Raw genomic sequence first — 23686 nt, 5'->3', positions numbered from 1 at the left:
ACCTGGCAAACAGCAGTGAGCATGCCCGTACCGTTGGTCACCAACCACATCCATTCCACCTGCCACCCTGCCTACTTGGCGAGCACCATCATGCACCCCTGCACTGCTGGACCAACAACAGGCAGTGGCCCATGCCTGCCCAGCCCACCCTCAGCCACCCTGCACACAGGTGAATAGTGATGTGTAATCACCCTGCCTGCCACTGCCCTCCTCGCAGTGACACACAGTGAGCACTCCCATGCCACCCTACCAGCAACCAGTGGAACACACCCACTCTCCCACCCTGATATATCAAAACAAAACAAGAAATCAGGACAAAAAAAAACATAAAATCAATGAATACATACATAAATAAAATAACACTTTAATACATCAGAGACAGCAGACAATAACAAATCATATGAAAAAATGGGATAAAGATAGCTTAAACAAGTGAGCAAAATAAAGGGAAAGAAAACCTTCCAGAGGAAGAAACAATAATAGAACTACCTGAGAAGAAATTCAAAAGACTTATATTAAAAATGTAGAACAAAATTCAAATTCACAAAAAAGATCAGACTTACTGGTCTGATAGAGACTGGAGGAACCTCTGAGACTATGGCCTCCCGACACCCTTCTAACTCAGAACTGAAGCCACTCCCAAAGTTCACCTTTCAGCCAAAGATTAGACAGGTCTATAAAATAAACAACACGGGTGAGGAACGTGCTTCTTAGATCAATCAAGTATACAAGACCAAATGGGCAACATCTGTCCAAAAACAAAGATAAGAAGGCAGGAAGGGGTAGGAAAGCTGAACGAATGGAAACAAGGAACCCGAAGTGGAAACGGGGAGAGTGCTGACACGTTGCATGGACTACAACCAATGTTACCAAACAAGTTGTATATAATTTTTGAATGAGAAACTAATTTGCTCTGTAAACTTCACTTAAAGCACAATAAAAACAAACAAACAAAGACTTATATTTAGGATCCTAAAGGAGATCAATGAAAACACAGGAAAAACCCTAGAAGAACTGAGGAAAACAATACAAGAACAAAATGACAGACTTAACTGACAATTAGAAACTATACAAAAAAACTAGAAATTCAGAAGATTAACAATAAAATATCAGAAATAGGTAACTCAATGGAAGGACAAAGAAGTAGAACTGAATCAACAAAAAGAGTGAATCAGTGAAAAAGAGGACAAATCCTTTGATACTAATTTGTTTGAGGAACAATCAGAAAAAAATGAATGAAGAAAGCCTAAGAATTATGTGGGATACCATTAAGAGGAATAATTTATGTGTAAAAGGAATTCCAGAAGAGGAGGGGAAAAAAGGTATAGAGAGAATTTTTGAAGACATATTGACTGAAAACTTCCCAAATATGAAAGACGAGAAGGTTACCATCCAAGAAGCTCAATGAACCCCATACAGAAAAAAAACCAAAAAAAACAAACCCGTTGCTGTAGAGCCAATTCTGACTCATAGTGACCCTATAGGACAGAGTAGAGCTGCACCAAACAGCTTCCAAGGAACAGCTGGTGGATTTGAACTGCTGTCCATTTGGTTAGCAGCCAAGCTCTTAACCACTGTGCCACCAGGGCTCCTTAAAATATGTGTGGTAAATCTTAACCTCCATGCCTATGGTTATAATCCCATTTGGGAATGGGCTGTCTTTGTTATGTTAATGAGACAGGATTAGTGTAGGGTGAGTCTTGAGTCAATCTCTTTTGAGATATAAAAGAGATTAAACAAGCATGAGAGAAAGATGAGGGAAGAGAGACGCCAAGCCACAAGACAATCACCAAGGAACAGAAGCTCAAAGAGACAAGAACCTTCCTCCAGAGCTGACAGAGACAGAAAGCCTTCCCTCAGAACCAGCATCCTGAATTTGGACTTCTAGCCTCCTGAACCGTGAGAATATAAATTTCTGTTCATTAAAGCCACCCACTTGTGGTACTGCTGCTACAGCAGCACTAGATAACTAATACAGTCAAAATAGGTTTATACACAGAAAGCAATTGGTTACCAGGGATGGGAGGGGGAGGGAGGGAGAATCACTTACTAGATACTAGACACGTGTTAATTCTGGTGAAGGGAAAGGCAGTACACAATATGGGGGAAGTCAGCACAATGTGACCAAGGTAAATGAAGACACTGAGAAGTACACAAGAATAAAGGACAACCACAGTAAGTGCTATAACATATACAGTTCTGCAACAACAGTAATAACAAGCAAAAATTTGTGAGTGGTTACATAGGTAGATATGTATGCTATATATAGGTGTGGGAGGGCGTATGGGAGTACGCATGCGTGCATATATAGGTATATATGTGCTACATATATATTCATATATATAACAGAACACATAGGGTGCACAGTTATGGAAACTTCTTAGACATATCCAAACACCTCGTGGGACTGGGTTATTGGGCTTGAAGGCTATAGACAATAGTCTTGGGGGACATCTAGGTCAATTAGCATAACATAGTTCATAAAGATAATGTTCTACATCCTAGTTTGGTGAGCAGTGTTTGGGGTCTTAAAAACTTGCAAGTGGCCATCTAAGATAGAACTATTGGCCTCTTTCCATCTGGAGCAAAGGAAGGTGAAGGAACCAAAGACTCAAGGAAGCAGTTAGTTCACAGGATTAATGGCCCGCACAAACCACAGCCACCTCTAGCTTGAGACCAGAAGAACTAGACGGTGCCCAGCTACCACTACCAACTGCTCTGACCAAGGATATAATAGAAGGTCCAAGTTAGAATGGGAGAAAAATGTAGAACAAAACTCAAATTCATAGAGAAGACCAGACTTACTGGATGGATAGAGACTGAGGAACCCCTGAGATTATTGCCCTAAGACACCCTTTTAACCTGGGACAGAAGCCACTCTCAGAGGTCAACTTTCAGCCAAATAACAGACTGGTCTATAAAATAAACAAAAACACATGTGAGGAATACACTCCTTAGAACAATTAACTATACGAGACAAAATGGGCAACACTTACCCAAAAGGAGGGACAGGGAAATTGGAGGGATGGAAATGGGGAAGTCAGGGTGGAAACAGGGCGAGTGCTAACACATTGAGGGGATAGCAACCAATGTCACAGAACAATTTGTATATGAACTGTTGAATGGGAAACTAATTTGCTGTGTAAACTTTCACTTAAAACACAATAAAATGTTCAAAAAAAAGAAAGAAAAGACCAACTGCTATACAAGGACATAACAGTTGGTAAAGTGGAGGGTCAGCAAAGGTGAGGGAGGGCCTCAGTGAAACAGACTGACCGAGCAGCCAAACAATGGACTCAGACATAGCAACAATCATGAAGATGGCACAGGATCGGGGAAGGTTTCATTTTGGTATATATAAGGTTGCTATGAGTTGAAGATGACTAGACAGCAACTAATAACAGCAATCCAAATGAACACCTCACACTTCTTCATTGAGGGGCCAGGGCTAATTTTCTTTCTGTGAATTTGATAATTTAGAGAAAACCAGGAAAGAAAGAAAGGTCCAGCAATCCCAGGCTGGGGACCCAGGGAAGATAGGAGACAGCTCCTGATGTCTGGAGAGCTCTTGGTTACCTATCTGCAGGGGACTAGTGTGGTATCACAGTCCCTGCTCCAACCAGGCACCCTTAACCTCAGTTACAGCAATAAGCAGGAAAAGTGACCATATTGATTTTGGCCACCACCTGAATGCAGAACTCAATTTCTGCTGAAGTGAAATTGGGTGGTGACTGCAAGCCATTTGGAAAATGATACGAGGTAGACACACCATCCACATTGAAAGAAGAAAGTGGCCCTGCTTAGAGAAGACCCAGAAGTTGGCAGGTATGCAGAGTGTCCTTGGGGAACCATGGGCCATGCTGTGAATTTTGGGAAGCCTGGACAAGGAGGGCCAACAGCCTGCACGGTGATGACACTCAAGTCCACCTGGCCAGTGGGAATGGTTCCATCAAGTTGGTATGGGGGAAGTGGCCTGCTTCCCTTCCCTTTCCTGAAGCTGCTGGTGGTCAACCTAGAGGCAAGACAAGTCTGACATTTCATTCAGAGGGGAAAACAATCAGTATCTCTCTGAAAACAGCATCCATCACCTATGGTTTCACTACAGGACTGTGTCCTCTAAATGGCAGCCTCTTGGGCATTTAGGTTCTGGGAGGAGTTCCTAGTGGCCTTCTACCTGTGCCCACATCTTCTGCTTTGGGCTCCTGACTGCCTGCCATGCAGGTAGAAGTAGGGAAGACTGAGGACAACAGTAGCATGTGAGGGAGGTACCCCTGCCATCAAGTCGATTTCAACTCATACAACCCTACAGGAGAGAGTCGAACTGCCCCATTGGGTTTCCAAGGAGCGGCTGGTGGATTCGAACCGCCAACCTTTTGGTGAGCAGCCGAGCTGTGCCACCAGGGCTTCTCCAGGGGCCAAGCAGCATTTTATCTTGAAAACACTTAGACTGGACTGCAGTCCCACTTATGTGCAATTCTAGGTAAGCCTGAGAAATCACTGAAGGTCTCAGTTTCCTCACCCATAAAATGAGAAAGTTAGTCTTTATTTTTTTAAGCCCTTAACATCGGTTAAGCACTCGGCTGCTAACAGAAAGGTTGGCAGTTCAAATCCATCCAGAAGCTCCATGGGAGAAAGACCTGGCAATCTGCTCCCATAAAGATCACATCCTAGAAAATCCCATGAGGCAGTTCTACTCTGTCACATAGGGTCGCTATGAATCAAAAATCAACTCAATGGCACCTAACAACAACAGCTACAGCTTTATTTGAAATAGCCAAGACCTGGAAACAGAGTCTTGATAAGACTTAATAAGATCTTAATAAGACTTGATAAGATCTTGCTGCAAGATCCCGTCTGGCTCCGACCCCACGTGACTCAATGCACTTCTGGTACAAGCTCCCTGAGAGCAGAGAGCTGCATACCCAGAACCCAGCCCTGCACCAGCACGTGGCACCAGCAGACAGTCCATGTGTGCTGAGCGAAGGGCATCATTACATGCGCACTACACCTTGATGCCTGGCCTCAGGAGAACATTAGCAGGCACTCTCAGGAAACAATGGAGAGGAACCAATGTTAACTGGTTATCAACAGTCAGTCCCCGAGGACCTGCTGTGTGGGGCAATTCAGAGAACAATTGAGGGGAAGCAGAGAGAAATGGAAGCCCTGGGAGATGCTACCCTGACAGAATGCCAGCTGTCCCAGGGTCCTATCTGTGATGTCTTTTCTCCTATGTGAAGCAAAAAACAAGCAGGGGGAGAACGGAATCCTTATACCAACTCAATGTCAGATTTTGTAACTTAGAGTAAACGTGACTTTGAAATCAGCTTTCCTTCCTTGGTTACATACTGGGGAAGTACTTTCCTTAACCACTGCATGGCACTTCCAGCAAAAGATAGGAGGTGCCTTTCCCTTCACCAGCATTAAGACGTGTCTTCTATCTATTGGGTAATTATCCCTCCCTCCACCTCCCATCCCTGGTAACCCTCAAAGAATTTTTTTTTTCCTGTGTGAAACCTTTTCTTGTTTCTTTATAATGGTGGTCTCATACAATATTTGTCCTTTTGTGATTGACTTATTTCGCTCAGCATGATGAGGGACTCAGAGACCTGGTGATGCAGTAGTTAAGAGCTCGGGTGCTAACCCAAAGGTTGGCAGTTCAAATCCACCAGCTGCTCCTTGGAAACCCGATGGATTCAGACCATCTTTCAACCAAACCATAGAGAGGGCCATAAAATAAACAATAATACCCAAGAGGAACGTGCTCCTTAGAACAATCAATTGTATGAGATCAAAAGGGCGACATTTGCCCAAAAGCAAAGGCAATACACTATATGGGGGAAGTCAGCAAAGCAGGACTAAGGCAAGGGAGGACAGGAGAGGAATTCAAGAACGAAGGGCAACGAGGTCATTACTACAGCACAGACAATCCTGCAACAATGGTATTAACAAACACTAATTTATGAATGGATACATAGGCAGATAGGTATCCCAAGAGGTGAGGGAGGATGTAAGGGATGATGCCCACCTGCAGTTATAGGTTTGGTGGTGGTATTTCTATGTACATAACTGTAGGTGCTGCTTATATATTAATATAGTCAATAAAGCACACAAGGGCCACAGTCAGGGCAACTTCTTGGACATAACCAAACACCTCGCAAGATGAAGTTCCTAGGCTCGAAGGTGAAGCGCCACAGACTCAGTGGTCATCTGCGTCAACTGGCACAACATAGTTCATAAAGATAAAGTTCTGCATCCTACTTTGATGAGCAGCATCTGACGTCTTAAAAGCTTGCCAGTGGCCATCTAAGATACATCTATTGATCTTTTACAGTTCAGAGCAAAGGAGAATGAAGAAGACCAAAGACTCAAGGGAGCAATTAGTCCAAAGGACTAATGGACCACATGAACCACAGCCTACATGACCCCAGACCAGAAGAACTACATGGTGCTCAGCTACCACTACCAACCACTCCGATGGGATCACAACAGAGGGTCCCAGATAGAGCAGGAGAAAAATTGTAGAACAAAAAATCAAATTCACAAAAAAGACCAGACTTACTCATCTGACAGAGACTGGAGGAACCCCCGACACTGTGGCCCTAAGACATCCTTCTGAATTGGAACTGAAGCCATTCCCAGAAACCATCTTTCAGCCAATCCATAGAGAGGCCCATAAAATAAACAATAACACCCAAGAGGAACGTGCTCCTTAGAACAATCAATTATACGAGATCAAAAAGGCAACATTTGCCCAAAAGATGAGAAGGCAGGAGGGACAGAAAATCAGGACAAAAGGAAATGGGGAACCTAGGATGGAAATAGGGAGAGTGCCGACACATTGTGGGGAATGAAACCAAAGTTACGGAACACTTCATGTACAAAGTATCGAATAGGAAACTAATCTGCTCTGTAAACTTTCACCTAATGCACAATAAAAAATTACCAAAAAAAAAAAGATAGGAGGTGCATTCTAGAGTAAGGCTTCTCAAACTTTAAGATGCATACAAATAATCAGGAGGCCTTGTTGACATGCAGATCCTGATTCAGAAGGTCTGCAGTGGGGCCTGAATTCTACATGTCTAACAAGCTCACAGAGTCCCTGGGTAGTGCAAAGGTTAACATACTCAGCTCCCAACCGAAAGGTTGGAGGTTTGAGTCTGCCCAGAGGCACCTTGAAAGAAAGACCTGGCGTGCTACTTCAAAAAATCAGCCATTGGACCACTGACTGCTCTGACCAGGGTCACAACAGAGGGTTCTGGATAGAGCTGGAGAAGGATGTAGAGCATAATTCTAACTCACAAAAAAAAAGACCAGATTTACTGGCCTAAAGGAGACTGGAGAAACCTCGAGAGTACGGCCCCCAGACACCCTTTTAGCTCAGTGGTGAAGCTACCTCCGAGGTTCACTGTTCAGCCTGGGAGTGGTCAGCCCCGTAAAACCAAATGAGACTAACGAGGTACAGGAGTCCAGTGACAAGGGCCGGAAGGCAGAAGGGGAGAAGGAAGCTGGTGATAGGGAACCCAAGGTTGAGTAAGGATATTGTTGATGTGTTGTGAGATTGTTAACCATTGTCATAGGGCAACATTTGTAGTAACTGTTAAATGAGAAACTATTTTGTTCTGTAAGCCTTCATCTTAAGTGAGAATAACAGCACAATTAGAAGAGCGTAGTCAATGTCACTGAACTGTGCATGTAGAAATTTTTAAAACGGTGTATCTGTGGCTATGTGTATCTTCACCAAAAAAAAAAGGTTGAGAAGTTGAGGGTTAATATGTTGTGGGGTTGTTAACCAATGTCATAAAACAACATGTGTACTACTGTTTCATGAGAAGTGTTCTGTAAGCCTTCACCTGAAGTACAATAAAATATATTAAAAAAAAAAAATCAGCCATTAGAAACCTACGGAGCACAATTCTACTCTCACATAGGGTCACTGTAAGTTGGGGTTGACTCAATGACAAATGGTTTGGTTAACAAGCTCCCAAGTGATGCCAAGGTTGCTGGTCACAGGACCACCACAATGTGAGTAGCAAAGGCCCAAGGGCTCTGGCTTTCAAACTTGGCTGCACACTGGAATCACCTCAGGAATTTACAAACTACTGATGTCTGAGCCCCACCTGAGAGACTCTGATTTAATTGGCATGAGACAGCCTGGGCATGAGGATTTTTTAAAGCACCCAGATGACTCTGTTTTTGTGTTGTTAGGTGCCAATATCATTAATATCACACGCAAGTAAAATTTTCCTGAAGATAATTCAAAAACAGTTGCAGCAGTACATCAACAGGGAACTGCCAAAAATTCAAGCCGGATTCAGAAGAGGACTTGCCAGAAAGATGTTTACCTGTGTTTTATTGACTACGCAAAGGCACTTGGCTGTGTCGATCATAACAAGTTATGCATAACTTTGTGAAGAATCGGAATTCCAGAACACTTAACTGTGCTCATGTGGAACCTGTACATAGACCAAGAGGCAGTCATTTGAACAGAACAGGGGGATACTGCGTGGTTTAAAGTCAGAATAAGTGTGCATCAGGGTTGTATCCTTTCACTGCACTTACTCAATCTGTATGCTGAGCAAAGAATTCAAGAAGCTGGACTATATGAAGAACACAGCATCAGGATTGGAGGAAAACACATTAACAACTTGCCTCCTTTGCCATGAGACCAGAACTGGATGGTACCCGGCTACCACTACTGAATATTTTTGATCCAAGATTCTGTAGAAGAATCCTGATCAAAAGAGGGGAAATGCAGAACAGAATTTCAAATTCTAATGGACTCTAGACTTTCTGGAGCCAAGAGGGCTAGACGAACCCCTGAAACTATTGCTCTGAGATAACCTTTAAACCTTAAACCAAAAATAGCCCCTGAAGTCTTTTTAAAACCAAACAACAGTTTAGCATAACTAATAAAAAAGTATCTGCCTTAAGCATTATGCTCTTTTAAGAACTGTCTATATGAGATCAAAGTGACAACAATAACTCGAAAGATTAGAAAGGAACCTTAGAGGGCAATGTCTTTATGTTAATGTGGGAGGAACAACTCAGAAAAGGAGGGTGAGAATGGCTGCACAACTCAAAGAATGTAATCAGTGTCACTGAATTGTAGATGTAGAAACAGTTGAATTGGTGTCTGTTTTATTGTGTGTATTCTCAACAACAACAAAAAAACAAACTAAAAAAAAAAAGGCATTGGAAGTTGCATAAGAATATGTACCAGCATACCTTTTATGTAAATATTAAAAATAAAAAAACAACATTATATACAATATACATATGATTAGGGATAGTTGCATGGGCCATAACAATATCAAACATGAAAAGAAAGGATAGAGACCAACTTCAGGATAGTGGTTACTCTGGTGAAAGGGGGAAACGAGAAGATGCTGTAATTGTAGTATTGTATGTCTTTAAAAAAGGAATCAAATATGGTAAAATGTTAATATTTGTTAAAATAAATAAAAGAAAAATTTTATATTAAAAAAAGGCTAGTATACAGGCATGATCATTTCCCCTCCGTATTTTTCTATGCAGCCATTACGAACATTTTGGAAGTAAATTATTTTCTTCTTCTGCATCTACAGTAAATTGCAATCAAGTATTAGTAAATGAATAATTTCCTATCACGAATGTGGATACCTCCCTATCTGGAAGCAGAGAACAGTGCGCCTTTGTCTGCGTGACCGAAGCTCACAGACACCTCTGCTTACCAGTGTAGTTCACAGCATAGTTGTTTGGATCTAAAAACTTCTTCACCAGCTCACAGTTAGACAGGATATGATTTGTGGTGAGAACGTTGAGATAGTTCTGAAGACCTTTCTGCCTCTCAGCTATGAATTCACGATCCATGTTACCAATCAATTTTTTGGGAGGAAGAGGTAGACTTAGGCCTGAAATCTTCAAAAAAAAAAAAAAAAAAAAAGGAAAAAAGGAACAGAAAAAAAATCATTATAGTCTTGTCATCCTCAAATAAGAGACAATATCAGAATCCTGAACCACAATATTTCATTGAAGACACCATGACTTCAGTGATACTAAAGATGTTAAAAGTGACACTGTACATCTTAGAATTGATAAAGTGCTGTATTAAGCATAGTAACTTGAAAGCTTTTTTTTTAAGAAGTGTTTTTATTTTTATCAAAGTTACACATGAACGTAATTTTAAGAGTCAAACAGCTCTTTTTTTATTAGCATTGGCAGTCTCATGACACCCTTCCTCCAAGACACTCACACCCAACTGTTTCTGCGGTTCTTTCGGCAGTGGGGAAAGTTTATATTGTTATATCTTGATTTTTCATTTTTAGGCATTATCTCAAAAATTCCTCACTCTGGAAGATGAGGATTAAGTTCTCTTGCACAATTCTGACCTTCTCCCATACACGTCCTTTTCCCAATCCTTCCAATAGCTATATTATCATTTTATTTAGTGCAATATTCATGTTTTCATTAGGTAAATGATATTCACAACTGAGCCAAACAGCCATGCTTCCTTTTCCTTCCTGACAACCTGTAGTCTATACTTCTGTTTAGTTTTTCTATTACACTCCAAGCCTTCTCTAAGCCTTCTCCCAACTCACTCGGATACACAGATGCTTGTTTCATCTTCAAGAGTTATGTCCCAGAGCCCTCTGACCCGATCCCTCAGGACTGGTGGCCCTCCACCTGCTGCAAAGCTGGCGTCCCAGGATGTCCCTACATCACCATCCTGCAGATGCTTCTGCTTCTCTCCTGTATCTTATCCCATACCTTCCCTTTCTTTAGATAATTCCCTTGTTTTTGGTGGAGCATATCCTCTGTCAGCTTCCTAAAGGAGGGAGCAAGCAGGATAACTTTTGAAACCTTGCATGTGTAAAAATGTCTCTTCTACACTCACATTTGATTCATAGCTACTCTTTTTTTTTTTTTAAATCATGAATTAGGTGAAAGTTTACAGAGCAAATTAGTTTCCCATTTGATGGTTGTACGTAAAGTGTTCCATGACATTGGTTTCACTTCCCACAATGTGTGAGCACTGTCTCCGTTTCCATCCTAGGTTCCCCATTTCCTTTCAACCTGATTTTCTGTCTCTTCCTGCCTTCTCATCTTTGCTTTTGGGCAAATGTCGCCCTACTGATCTCATGTAATTGACTGTTCTAAGGAGCATGTTCCTCGAGGGTGTTCATAGCTAGTCTTGATGTGGAATTCTAAGTTGGAAATAATTTTTCTTCAGAATTTCAAAAGAACTCCTGTATTGTCTTCCAGTTTCAGTGGGCTGTTAAATGTCAGCAGCAGTACTGATTCTTGATCCTTTATGTGTGACCTGTTGTTTCGTCCTTGGAAGCCTGTAGAATCTTCTTTCAAGTGTGTGAATTTCATGTGCCTTTATGTAGATCTATTTTCATCCTAGCCCTAGGTGGCCCTTTCAGTTGAGAAACTCATATTCTTAAGTTCTTAGGTGTTTTCTTATATTAGGTTATTAATTATTTCTTCCTCTCCATATCCTCTGCTTTTTCTGGAACTCCTGTTTTTCAATGTTGGCCCCCCTGGACTGGTCCTCTAATTTTCTTATCCTTTCTCTCTTATTTCCACCCTTAAAAAAATTTAAAAAAAAATCTTTCTACCATACTTTCTGGGATATTTCCTTTATCTTTCAGACTTTTTAATGAGTTTTCATGTCTACTACCATCTTTTTTATTTCCAAGTGCTCTTTGCTTTTTTTTTTTTTTAATTAATAGCATCCTGAATGTAATGCAACTTCTTATCTCTCTGAGATGATAAAGGATAGTTGTTCTTACCACATATTTTCTGCTCCCTCAAAGTTCCTCTCCCCCCACCCCCCACCCGGTTTGCTTTGTTCACTATCTTTCATGTTAAAAGTATTCCTCAAGAGTCTGGTGATCCTTGGTTGTCTGCTCATATTTAAGAGAGGAATACCAAAAAGCTGACTGGAAGGTCTGGGTAAGTGGCTAGGGCTTATCAACCATGGGCTTTACTGTTGCAGATAAGCTCACTCAGCTGTTTCACTGGGAACCCCTGACCTCAAAGTCTTTAGCTCTTCTTTCCTCATAGACTGGACAGATTCTCCAGAAAAGAATCTTCTAATCTCCTGCCTGGAGGATGGAGCCTGGTTGCCAGTATTCTGGGAACTGAGTGGAGGTAGAAGTCTGGGGCAGGGGTGCTACATTTATTGGGTAAATGTGTTCAATTGTGCCTTCAATCCCCAGTCTAAAAAGTCTTTTACCTCTACAGAGAATAAGCTTTCTATGTTCTGCTGGAGGACGAGGGCAGTCACAGGTGGCTCAAATAGGGGAGATTTGGGAATCTGACTGCTTCTTATCCCACTCTGGAGACTGCCAATTGCTGAACCTTTTGGGGGTTCTGTGATATACACTGAGTCGGTGTAGACTGGTATCCAATGGGGTTATCTCTGCCTGACCCCTGCTTCCCTATATTTGCCTGGTTAGTTACCTTGCATTCAAAGACTTCTTGGCTTCACATCTTATTGTAGTTTTCTCCCCTCCTGTTCTATTTGTCCTTGAGGGTGTATATGTGTGTGTGCACGCGTGTGCGTGCATGTGTGTGCACGTGTATTGTTAAATCAGTTCACTGTTGCTTTAGAGTGGTTTGGGAAGGAAAAGGTAAACTCAGGTGCTCAATCTATCATTTAAAACTTTGAGTTTATTTTTTAAACTTAAAAAAAAAAAGCATCAGATTGGCATCTGAACTCAATGAGCAAAGTCACTTTCAAAGAGTAGCACTATTCGACACTCGTGCTTAGATCAGAGCCATCCTGGTGCCATGTGTATGGATCGGGGTGAAGTCTAAGGAGAAGGGCATCCTGAATTCCGACAAGGATGTAATCTGAACCACCGATGTCGGCAAACCTAGCTTAGCCTGTTCCATGCTATATTTTTCAAACGACAATGATGCAGCCAGATAAAGACCTTGAATTTGGTATGAGACAAGATGAAAAGCTGGCTGACAACTCTAAACTGCCTATTTCTCCAATGTAATTATGAAAATACGTCACAGCATACTTAGGGAATTTTCCACCATGGCATAATTGACTGCCAGATAAGAAACTTAAATTTAGGTCATTTTCCTCATCCATACCATCAGGATTCAGTTAACAGTCACCTCTTCATTAGGTAAATAAAATGCGTATTTATGAAGACAGCCGAGCACTCAGCTGGTACACACCCAGGCCAATATGAAGAAAGCCGGGCACTCGGCTGGTACACACCCAGGCCAATATGAAGAAAGCCGGGCACTCGGCTGGTACATACCCAGGCCAATATGAAGAAAGCCGGGCACTCAGCTGGTATACACCCAGGCCAACAGCTATGTTATTATTTTTGCTTGGGGATATGGACTGTTAAATCAAACACAACTAATTTATTCCTTTTTAGAATCCTTTTATTAAGTTGCAGTATATAATCTCACTTATTTTTAAGCGTGTGTGTGTGTGTGTGTGTAAGCCCAGGGAGATGGTTATACATGCACAAAAATGTCTAAAAGGACTCATGCGAACTGGTTAACAATGGTTAACTCTGGGAGTTGGCTGGTTAATTCTTTTTTGTTTTCTATTTCTATACTATGAAATGTTTACAGTGTTCGTGTACTGTTTTTTCAATTAAAGAAAAAAAGAACAACACTTTTGCTTATCAAACTCATTGTATATGCAACAAAGATAAAAAGAAAATTACCATTAACAAAAACATATTTGCCTGCACTACCTGTACAACATAACCAGCCGAATCCTACATGACTCAGAATGGAGAGCCACGTCTGACATCGTCAAATTCAAACCCCAAGATCTGGGGTATTTTTCATTCATAGTGGGGATGTAAGAATGAATTTGACAAAGTATCTGTTTTGAACTTGGTGGCCTCCAAGATTGAACCAATCTATTTTTTCAAGCTTCATTTCACTTTAGGAAAATGTATTGATCTGTCCAGACATCCCATCAGTTCTTCCAAATCATCAGGTGAAACAGAGTTCTTTTGCCAACAGCTGCAAACAACTGACTGTAGTGTCCCTGCAGTGTCCGACAGACTGGAGGTGTCTCTCCTGACCTCGTTTAAGATCTCACAACAAATGTTCCTAAAAGTACCAAAACTATGCCTAATGTGTTGTGTGTTATTTTAAAATTTTGCCTTTTTAAAAAAGATTAGCATTTAAGAGACACTTATTTTCTCTCTCAGTTTCTCCCAGAATTTTGAAAATGCTTACTGATCACAGACTATAAAATTTAGAACTCCTGTGACTAATGAAAACCGAGGGAGAAAGAACGTCAGCCCAGAGAGGGATCAAGTTCCTACGCCACTGACTTCCTAACCACCTCCACACTGATGATGGCTGTAAGCCGCGCTGTCATTGTTCCACTGCTGCCAGCTTTCCTTTCAATGTGCCCTCTGGATTCCCTTCTCGAGTTCCTTGTAAAAGGAAAAAGAACAAGAAAGCCAGCAGAGGAGTCCCTGGAGTTTCATTCACAACACCTGCAGGGTGACAATGTAAAGGGGTATAATCCCCAAAGTGCAAGTCTAGGGCCTGTAATCTGGCCTACTGCTAACCTAGTAGAAGCCTCTACATTACACCATTAATTTATGACAGTATAAGAAAACTAGCTTCTGTCTGGAGGGAAAAGCATCAAACTCTGAATCGGTTAATCTCTCCTAACTCACTTCCATCATCAGACCTTAAGGATCTGCAAATTGCTTTTGACCATACTTCAGTCCGTATTCCATGAAGTTCTAAGCTCTCTACAGAGCCTACTTGGTTCCATTTTCCCCCCAGCAGACACTGAAGTCTATCCTAGGTCAACAAGAGGCAGTAATATTCAAATCACAAAACATCTGCACTACAAGAGACCTCGGAGATCATCAGGTTCGATTTCTTTGTTTTGGATGGGGAAAGTGAGGCCTGAGAAAGAAAACAACTGGCCCAAGTTCTCACTGCTCGTAAGGGGCAGAGCCAGGATTCCTTCTCAAGTCTGAGGGCTTTCCCATCATTTCAGCCACCTCCCTCTTTCCTTTTCTTCACTGTATGCTGTCTTCCTTAGATGGTCACTAACTCTGTTGTTACCTTAAAATAAACCAAAAAACCATTCACGTCAAGTAGATTTCCACTCATAGTGACACTATAGGACAGAGCAGATCTGCCCCATACGATTTCCAGGAGCAGACTGCCACATCTGTCTCCCGCGGAGTGACTGGCGGGTTCAAATTGCCAACTTTTTGGTTAGCAGCCGGGCACTTAAGCACTGCACCGCCAGGGCTCCTTTTTGTCTTAAAATAAGGTGGTGATTTTCCTTTGTTGTTAACGCAATAGATGCTCACTATAAAAATTTTGGAAAATGCAGCTTTTTCTGTTTTTCTACTTATAGCGCTAACGTGTTTTTTTGGTAGAGAACCTGGAACGTACAGAGAGAGGCGTAACTAAGGCATGGCAGGGAGGGCACTGCTTGAGGACCGGCACTAATGAGCAGCCTGTATTGGCCATCGCCGTTCCCATCGCCAGCTGTGAGAGGGCGTTCCGCAATTTAAAACTAACTGCCGTAGGTCCTATTTTCCGTAGGTAGGCCCCTGCGTACAGAACAGTAACAGAACCAGAAAAACACAGAATCCATAATTCCACCACCTGGGGGGGTCACCACAGTTAACATTTTGGCACAATACCTTCTGATCTTTTTCCCTAAACATTTCGTGTAATTATATCACACTGCATGTATAATTTTACATACTGCTTTTCTTTTCACGTAAGCATTTTTTTATTGGACTCAGACAACTCTGCATATGTGTATTATATTTCTCTGTCTTCAGCAGGAACTCATTTATCTGTCAAAAGGGTAAACAAAGACTGAAAATCATGGTCACGGCTTTGCTCTGTGGTTTTGGAGTCTTTTTGGTCTGCTTTATAGAGGTTGTTTTGAAATTATTTTGTTGCCAAAAAGCTGTATGTACTTTCTTCTGTTTGTTTACTTGGACCCAGAAAAGCCTCCCACTGAAATGATGTCTGGCCGCATCCTGCCCAACACACGCCAACATCAATACACGTGTACATTTGCATTTGAAATAAGATGCACATTTAAAGTGCCTGTTTTTAAAGGGAAAGTTACACTGAAGCAAAATTACATACATATTACGTTTAAAAGACCATAAATGAATAGTCATGGACATTCAACCTTATATCCTCAAAGTAAGATCGAATGGGAGATAAGTCCCCACACCCATACCCCACCATCACCATTCTCTGGGGCTGGGGTCTGTCTATGTGTAATTTTAATTTCGGAAATATTTTCCCCATAACTCTTACTCAGCCCTGGCTGAACATCATTGTACAAAGGCCCACGCACTTCCCTTGTTTAAAACTGGGAAAAGGTTCGCTTGTGCACAAAAGCAGAAACGCACAGTAAGCCCAGTGTTAACTCTCCAATAGCGAATCTGCAGGGCCTTACGGGGAAAATCCACTGCTGGGATGAACTGCCCCCCGGGGCCTTGGCTAGCATGCCATCACGTGCCCAGCTTTTGTCTAAATGGAAAGAAAAAGCTACTAAAATCCTTAAACGAAACCAATTAAACCAGTCAACGAGGAGAATTCAATCTTGGCCGATATTCTATCTGGAGATTTAAACTGGTCATACTACAATTAAAATAAAAAGACAATATGTGTCAAATACATGACAAATATGGCAATTACATAAAGGTTTACTGATACTCAGGACAATTCTGCTAGCAGAAAAATAAGGCATGTGTGCCTTCAGGAGTGTTGTAAATAAACGTTAAAGTTTGGACTCTACGAATGCTATTTTCTAAAGTCTGATCAATGAAATTTGGCCTTTTGAAGGAAGCTCCCAAGGCCAGCAGTCCTCCTGGCCTTTGTGGACAGGATCAGAGGTCACTCAGAGAAAGTGATGAGGGCTAGCTCACCAGCGGGAAGAGTAGTCCTTCACCCCACAGCTGAGCTGGTCATAAGCCGAACACTTCTTCTCTGGCTCAGACGTAAAGGGTTTTATGTTACCAGTTGTCCCCAGGTGGTATAAATGGTTAACGGCAGCTGCTAACCAAAAGGTTGGAAGTTGGAGTCCCCCCAGGCACCTCAAAAGAAAGGCCTGGTGATCTATTTCCGAAAAATCAGTCATTTAAAACCCTGTTCTACTCTGACACACATGGGGTTGCCATGAGTTGGAGTCAACTTGACAGCAATTGGTTTTTTATATTACCAATCCGAGTTATGACACAAGCCCAGTGGTCTTCAGCAATCCACAGCACTTGAAGACCAGTCTGCCAAGTGAAGACACAGGTGATATTACCAGCAATTCCTAGAGTGCTGAAGCCCCTCTAGAACCCTTCGATCATTACCAGCACTGGCTGTGTTTGCAGGGAAAGACTTTGCAGCTCATCCCTCTTTCCATCATGGCCACCAAGTTAAAACCAAAAACCAAACCCGTTGCCGTAGAGTCGATTCCAACTCACCATGACCCTATAGGACAGAGTAGAACTGCCCCACAGGGTTTCCAAGGCTGTAATCTTTATGGAAAGAGATTGCCACATCTTTCTCCCACAGAGCAGCTGGTGGGTTTGAACCACCAACCTTTCAATTAGCAGCCAAGCGCTTAACCACTGCGCCACCAGAGCTCCTTGGTCACCAAGTTAGCAACATTGAAATGAAAGGAATTTAGAAATGTGTCTTTAAGAGAAAAAAGTTACACCAGAAAAGGCTGAGTCTCTACTGTTACTGCCAAACGCCGATCTGCAATACTGACCGGACAGCCTAGTTTAGTGGAGAGAGTGTGAGTTTGGGAGCAAGATGGACCTGGGCCCTAGTCCTAGCTCCATCTAAGTGAACAACGCCAGCAATCATTCCTAATCTGTGAAAAGAAGGTAACAGATCAGCATCCCCTGACTGTAGTGAGGATGCAGTCTGGCGCCCAGATACTCAGTTGCAAGGTGACTATTAACTATAAATCACACGTTTGTTCCCCAAAGTTTATTTTTACAGCTACAGATCTCTATCTGTTTAAAGAATGCGCCTATCTCCTTTCTCTGAGAACTTTGCTAATTCCTTGTTCCTGATATTGCAAATTCAACCAGTTTTTAAGTCACCCCAAGCAATCAATGTGTGTCACTGGAGTTTCAAAACATTTACCTGCAAGCTGCTGTTCAGCAAATCAAAGTCACTATATCTTCTAACAATCTGTAAGAGACAAGACAGTGGTGTTTTGAATCAGCAAAGACCATTGCTTTTCAGATACACAATATTTCCTTATTTAATACTTACTGGCATTCTAGAGCTGAGGCACTTGCACTAAGTGTAGTAGGGTGCTTAACGTAACAGGCCCAGGAAACAGATCTACCAGTGCCCCAGACTTGGCTAGGCCGTAGGAAACTGCTTAATGCCAGCCAACCTCACAAGACACCAACAGGTAAGTGGGAATGACGATGCATTTGTTTTCAGAGCAAATAACCCTTTAAATATCTTTCTTACTATCCAGGTACCTGGAAGGATGAGTTAATGATTAAAGTAAAATAAAAAGTTTTCCCGAGCATGGTATCAAAGCAAAAGGAGGTGGACAGTTTTGAGGCCAGGCATCCTTGCCCTGAATAAAACTTCTCCCGACTGAGATCCCCTCACTCTAGAGACTGGACTGCACCACGGACAGAGCTGCCACACTCTCCCTGATCCCCAATCCAGTCCACTGCACCCCATGTTTCTTATTTTTCTTCTTCTTAGTTCCTGGCAGGTAGTCTACCTTAAATTGTTCACACATTCTTTCTTAGTTATACTGATGCCATCGATTTTGCCACAGCCAAATTCTACCAGCTTCCCAGGCTGGGCAAGGAAATTATCTTGCTTTTGAATAGTCTGACCTCAGTCTTTGTAGGTATTTCTCAAATGTTAGTGTGCAGAAGAATGACCTGAAGATTCCCTAGGGCCCAATTCACAGAGAATCTAATACCGTCAATCAAGGCTGGGGCCCAAGAACCTACATCTTCATTAGTATCCCCAGGAATTCTAATGCAGCTGATCTAGAAAGCTGCACCAAGGGTTGATTTTTAAGGTAGGACAATGTGATTGCACCTTGCTGTTGGCTCTGCTTGCCAAATACACATCAAAAAGTTAAATAGAGCAACAGAGGAAGAAGGAGAGTCAGGAACAGGAGAAGGATATGGAATGCGTAGCTAACTGCCTGCATGAACAACTGCTTCGTTTACTATGAGACCAGAAGAACTGGATGGTGCCCGGCTACCATTACTGAACACTTTGATCAAAGATTGTATAGAAGAATCTTGATAAAAGTGGGAAATACAGAACAGAATTTCAATATCTCATGGAATCCAGACTTTCTGGAGACATTAAGGCTGGATAAACTCCTGAAACTATTGCTCTGAGATAAGCTTTAAACCTTAAACCAAAAATATCCTCTGAAGTCTTCTTAAAACCAAGCAATAGTTTAACTTAACTAGTAAAGAGTGTCTGCCTTGAGCATTGTGCTCTTTTAAAAATCTATCTATAAGGGATCAAACTGACAACAGCAACTTGAAAGATTAGATAGGAAACTTGAGGGGCAGTGAGTTTATGTTAATGGAGGAGGGACAACTTGGAAAAGGAGGGTGAGAATGGTTGTACAACTCGAAGAATGTAACCAATGTCACTGAATTGTACATGTAGAAATTGTTAAATTGGTGGATGTTCTGCTGCATATATTCTCAACAACAAAAATAAATAAATAAACTAAATTAAAAAAATATATACAGCCATCCCTCATAAGTGCAAAGAGGTGAAAGGCAGCACAGTGGTTAACCACACAGGCTCACCAGAAGACAGAGATTCCAACCCTGCTGTCACCAATCTGAGTGTGACCTTGGACAAGTTACTTACCACTCAAGTGTAAAATGGGGATAATACTACTGCATAGGACTGTTTTTAAAGGGTTAAATAAATTAATGAGCTTGACCCAGTACCTAATACTTAATAAATGCTCAGTATATGTTAAATATTATAATTATTCAAACAGAAAGCAGTTGAAATTTCAGGCAAAGAAAAGACCAACTGTGGGGCCACTGTGGTCAGAGACTGCTTAAGGTGGGTGGTAAGGTTCAAGCTGGGCTGCAAAGGACAAGGTAAGATTTTTGCACGATTGGGGTAGAGGTGGGGAGAAAGAAATGGACCCTATAGAAAATCCACCGCTTTCTGCAAAGCAGCTGGGATGGGATGGACCTCTAGGCCTGGGTGGGAGGTCTTTTCTCTCTGAGGCCACTACTGAGGAAAGCCGAGCCTGGGGCCCCCAGAAGACCCTGCCCTAGAGTTAGCGGGGGAGCTAGCACTAGAAATTACCCATGAGTGGACTTGGGAGCCCACAAAATGCAGTGTCCCAACCGGACAGAATCCAGGGCACTTGTCTCACCTTTCTACCTGGTGGACTGAATTCTAACCTCTTCTACCTGAGCCTTGGCTGCAGGAGAGAAGGTCTGAATTTCTAGAACAAAACAAGGAATTTGTATATGCTGTCGATACTCTCAGTGGCAACATCATCTATGAATGTGACAAAAACTGGGAACAGAGAAGTCTTTTATAACACGTTTTAAAGCTAAAGGATTATACTTAAGAGAAGTATGATTTATATTTACACGTTTTGATATTTCCAGGTTTTTAAATGCCCTAACTTAGGTTTTGGGCCACAAGTTTAAACATTTTTCTAGCAACAACAACAACAAAAAAGCTTACCTGCCAGCTGTTTTCTACAGAAATTCCTCTCTGCACCCGAATGATGTATTCCTGGAAAAAGAGGGGAGAAACAGACTCAGTTGCAAAATCCCCAAATCAGAAAATCAAAAATAAAAGGTCAGATAAAGTAGACTTCAGAATAAAGAAAATTACCAGAGACAGAGAGAGACATTATGTAAAAATAAAAGGATAACTCTACCAAAAAAGAGATAGTAATCCTAAATGTGTGTGCACCGAACAACAGAGTTGCAAAATATGTAAAGCAAAAAGAGATAGAACTGCCCATTTAGGGGACTGCAATCAATGTCACGAAACAATCTGTGCATAAATTATTGAACGGGAAACTAACATGTTCTATAAACTTTTACCTAAAGCACAATAAAATGTTCAAAAAAGAAAAACCGACAACTGAAAGAATAGACAAATCTGCAGTTATAGTTGGTGACTTCAACACCTCTCTCAACAACTGATAGAACAATTGGACAGAAGCTTAGAAAGGTTATAGAAGAATTCATTATAGAAGAATTCAATAATATCAACCAACAGAATCTAATTGACATTTATAGAACACTCTATCCTACAACAGCACAATGCATATTCTTTTAACGCACTCATGCAACATATCCCAATAAAGACTATATACTGGACCATAAGATAACATCAACAAATTTAAAAGAACTCAAATCATAGAGTATGTTCTCTGAACATAGTAGATTAAACTAGAATTCAATATAACAGAAAGATAATAGGAAAATCCCCAAACAGCTGGAAACTAAACACACTTTTAAATAATCCATAGATCAAAGAGGAAGTTTCAAGGGAAAGAAAAAAATACACTGCACTGAATGAAAATAAAAATACAAAATAACTGAAAGGGCAAATATTTTGTTATATACACATATTTACCGCAATTTAAAAATGTATATATTTAATATAACACAATTTGTGGGACACAGCTAAAGCAGTACTGAGAGGGAAATTTATAGCACTAAATGCTTACATTAGAAAAGAGGAAAAGTCTCTAATAAAAAATCTAAGCATCCAAGAACCCAGAAAAGCCTTACAGAGCATAATAAACCAAAGGAAGCTAAAGGAAGGAAATAAGACAGCCAAAATCAATGAAATAGAGAGAAAATTCAATGAAACAAAAAGCTGAAAAAAAGGTCAATAAAATTGATAAACCTCTAGCAAAACTGACCAAGAAAAAGAAAAGGGATGACTTACTAATATCAGAATAAAACAGAGATATCAGTGCCAACCCTGCAGATATCAAAAGGATAACAAGAGAATGCTATGAACAGAGCTACACACATAAATTTGATAACTTAGATGAAATGGGCCAATTCCTCAAAAAACACCAAGTACCACAACTCAGTCAATATGAAAGAGATAATTTTAATATCCCTACAACTATTAAGGAAATTGAATTTATAATTTAAAATCTCCCCAGGAAGAAATCTCTAAGCCAGGTGGTTTCACTGGGGAATTCTACCAAATGTTTAAAGAATTAATACCAATTCTATACAAACTCTTCCGGAAAATAGAAGAGGAAGAAACATTTTTGAGTTCACTTGATGAAGCCATTACCTTGACCAAAACCAGACAAAAAAGAAAACTACAGACTAATATTCCTGATGAATATAGGCTTAAAAATCCTTACCGAAATATTAGCAAATAAAGATTCAGCAACATATAAAGAGAATTATATACCATGACCAAGTGGGATTTATTTAAGGGATGTAAGGCTGGTTCACTACTCTAAAGTAATATAATCCACTATATTAATAGGCTAAAGAAGAAAAGTCACATGATCATATCAATCAATGCAGAAAAAGCATTTGACAAAATTCAACACTGCAGTGCAGTGAATTACTTAATAGGCCCTTCTAGTCATGCTTGGTCTTATGACTCCCATAAAATGATTGGGTGGGACTATGCAAATAACGTGCTTGTGGCCCACCAAGGGGATTGGACAGCATTGCTAATAGTGCAAATAATGTACGTGGAACCCTAGCGAGGAGATTGGTCAGTTTTGCCATCCCACTAGGCTTAAAATAAGCCATCCCAGAGGTGGGAAGAGGGGACCTCACTACCAACAAGAAAGAAGAGCCAGAAGTGGAGCACGTCCTTTGGAAGGCACAAGACAGTGATAAGTGGTGGCAAGCGCAGCAGAGAAACAGCAGCAGCAGAACCAGGAGACTGGCAGTAGACGGCATGGTGGGCTTCCTGGCCCACAGAGTGAGGCAGCTACAGTGGGCATGCCAATCCATGGATCAAGAGAGCTAAGCACCTTTGGACAGGAGGCTTGCTGGCAGAGTGGGGTGCCTCTGGGTACCTGGTGGAGCTAGGCTTGCCAATCCATGGAGCAAGAGAGCTGAGGGCCTTTGTGCTGAGGCTTACCGGAGGAGCCGGGTGCCTCTGGGCATTTATTGGCATAGCTAAAGAGCTTTGTAACACTTGTCCGAGCAGGGCAGAGGCCAGGCCAAGGACTGAAAGGCTGAGAGGCTAAGGGCCAGGGAAAGGCTTGCATGCAGGCACAGCAAAGAAGAAGCTGTCCTGACCGAAGAACTGTATCTAGGGCTTTGAACTAGTTCGAACGAGTTCAGTCATGGCGGACAGAGTGAAACCGGAACAGACTCGAATTTTTAAAATGTGGGTGGTGATCCAGAACTATAACAGGAATGCGAAAAACTACAGGCCAAAGCCCTGGAATGGGAGACATGGAAGAGGCATACGTGGTGAGCCCTTTTAGGAGCCTGATATACGAGGCTGCATTGCCAGGACTGAGGAGAATGACACACTTTCAAAGCGGCATGGTTGGCTGCCATCTTTGAGCGGGGTACTGCTGTTTCCAACTCTGCACAAAATCCAATGGGCAAGAGGTTTGGTTGCTACACAACACATATGCTGTCCTTGCTTTCTAAGAGGGAAATTAAGTTTCTAGCAGGGCTTTGACCCGTAATTTTTCTGGTTCTGGTTC

At 41.6% G+C, this 23686-nt stretch overlaps 1 protein-coding gene across 1 annotated transcript in view; it reads right to left on the bottom strand.

Moving 5' to 3' along the window:
• Nucleotides 1–23686, bottom strand: part of PXK (PX domain containing serine/threonine kinase like) — an 81150-nt gene that overhangs the window by 37147 nt on the left and 20317 nt on the right. Inside the window, exons 3-5 of the mRNA XM_023726646.1 lie at nucleotides 20707–20803; nucleotides 18127–18174; nucleotides 9701–9897 (exon numbers count right to left, since the gene is read on the bottom strand). Coding sequence (XP_023582414.1) covers nucleotides 9701–9897; nucleotides 18127–18174; nucleotides 20707–20803 — 342 coding nt within the window. The remainder of the gene's footprint in view (nucleotides 1–9700; nucleotides 9898–18126; nucleotides 18175–20706; nucleotides 20804–23686) is intronic.

This window comes from Trichechus manatus, unplaced genomic scaffold, assembly GCF_000243295.1.
Source record: "Trichechus manatus latirostris isolate Lorelei unplaced genomic scaffold, TriManLat1.0 scaffold00001, whole genome shotgun sequence".
In the NCBI taxonomy this organism is placed as follows: Eukaryota; Metazoa; Chordata; class Mammalia; order Sirenia; family Trichechidae; genus Trichechus; species Trichechus manatus.
The sequence above is the reverse complement of the archived record's forward strand: the minus strand, read 5'-3'. Positions and strand labels throughout refer to the sequence as shown.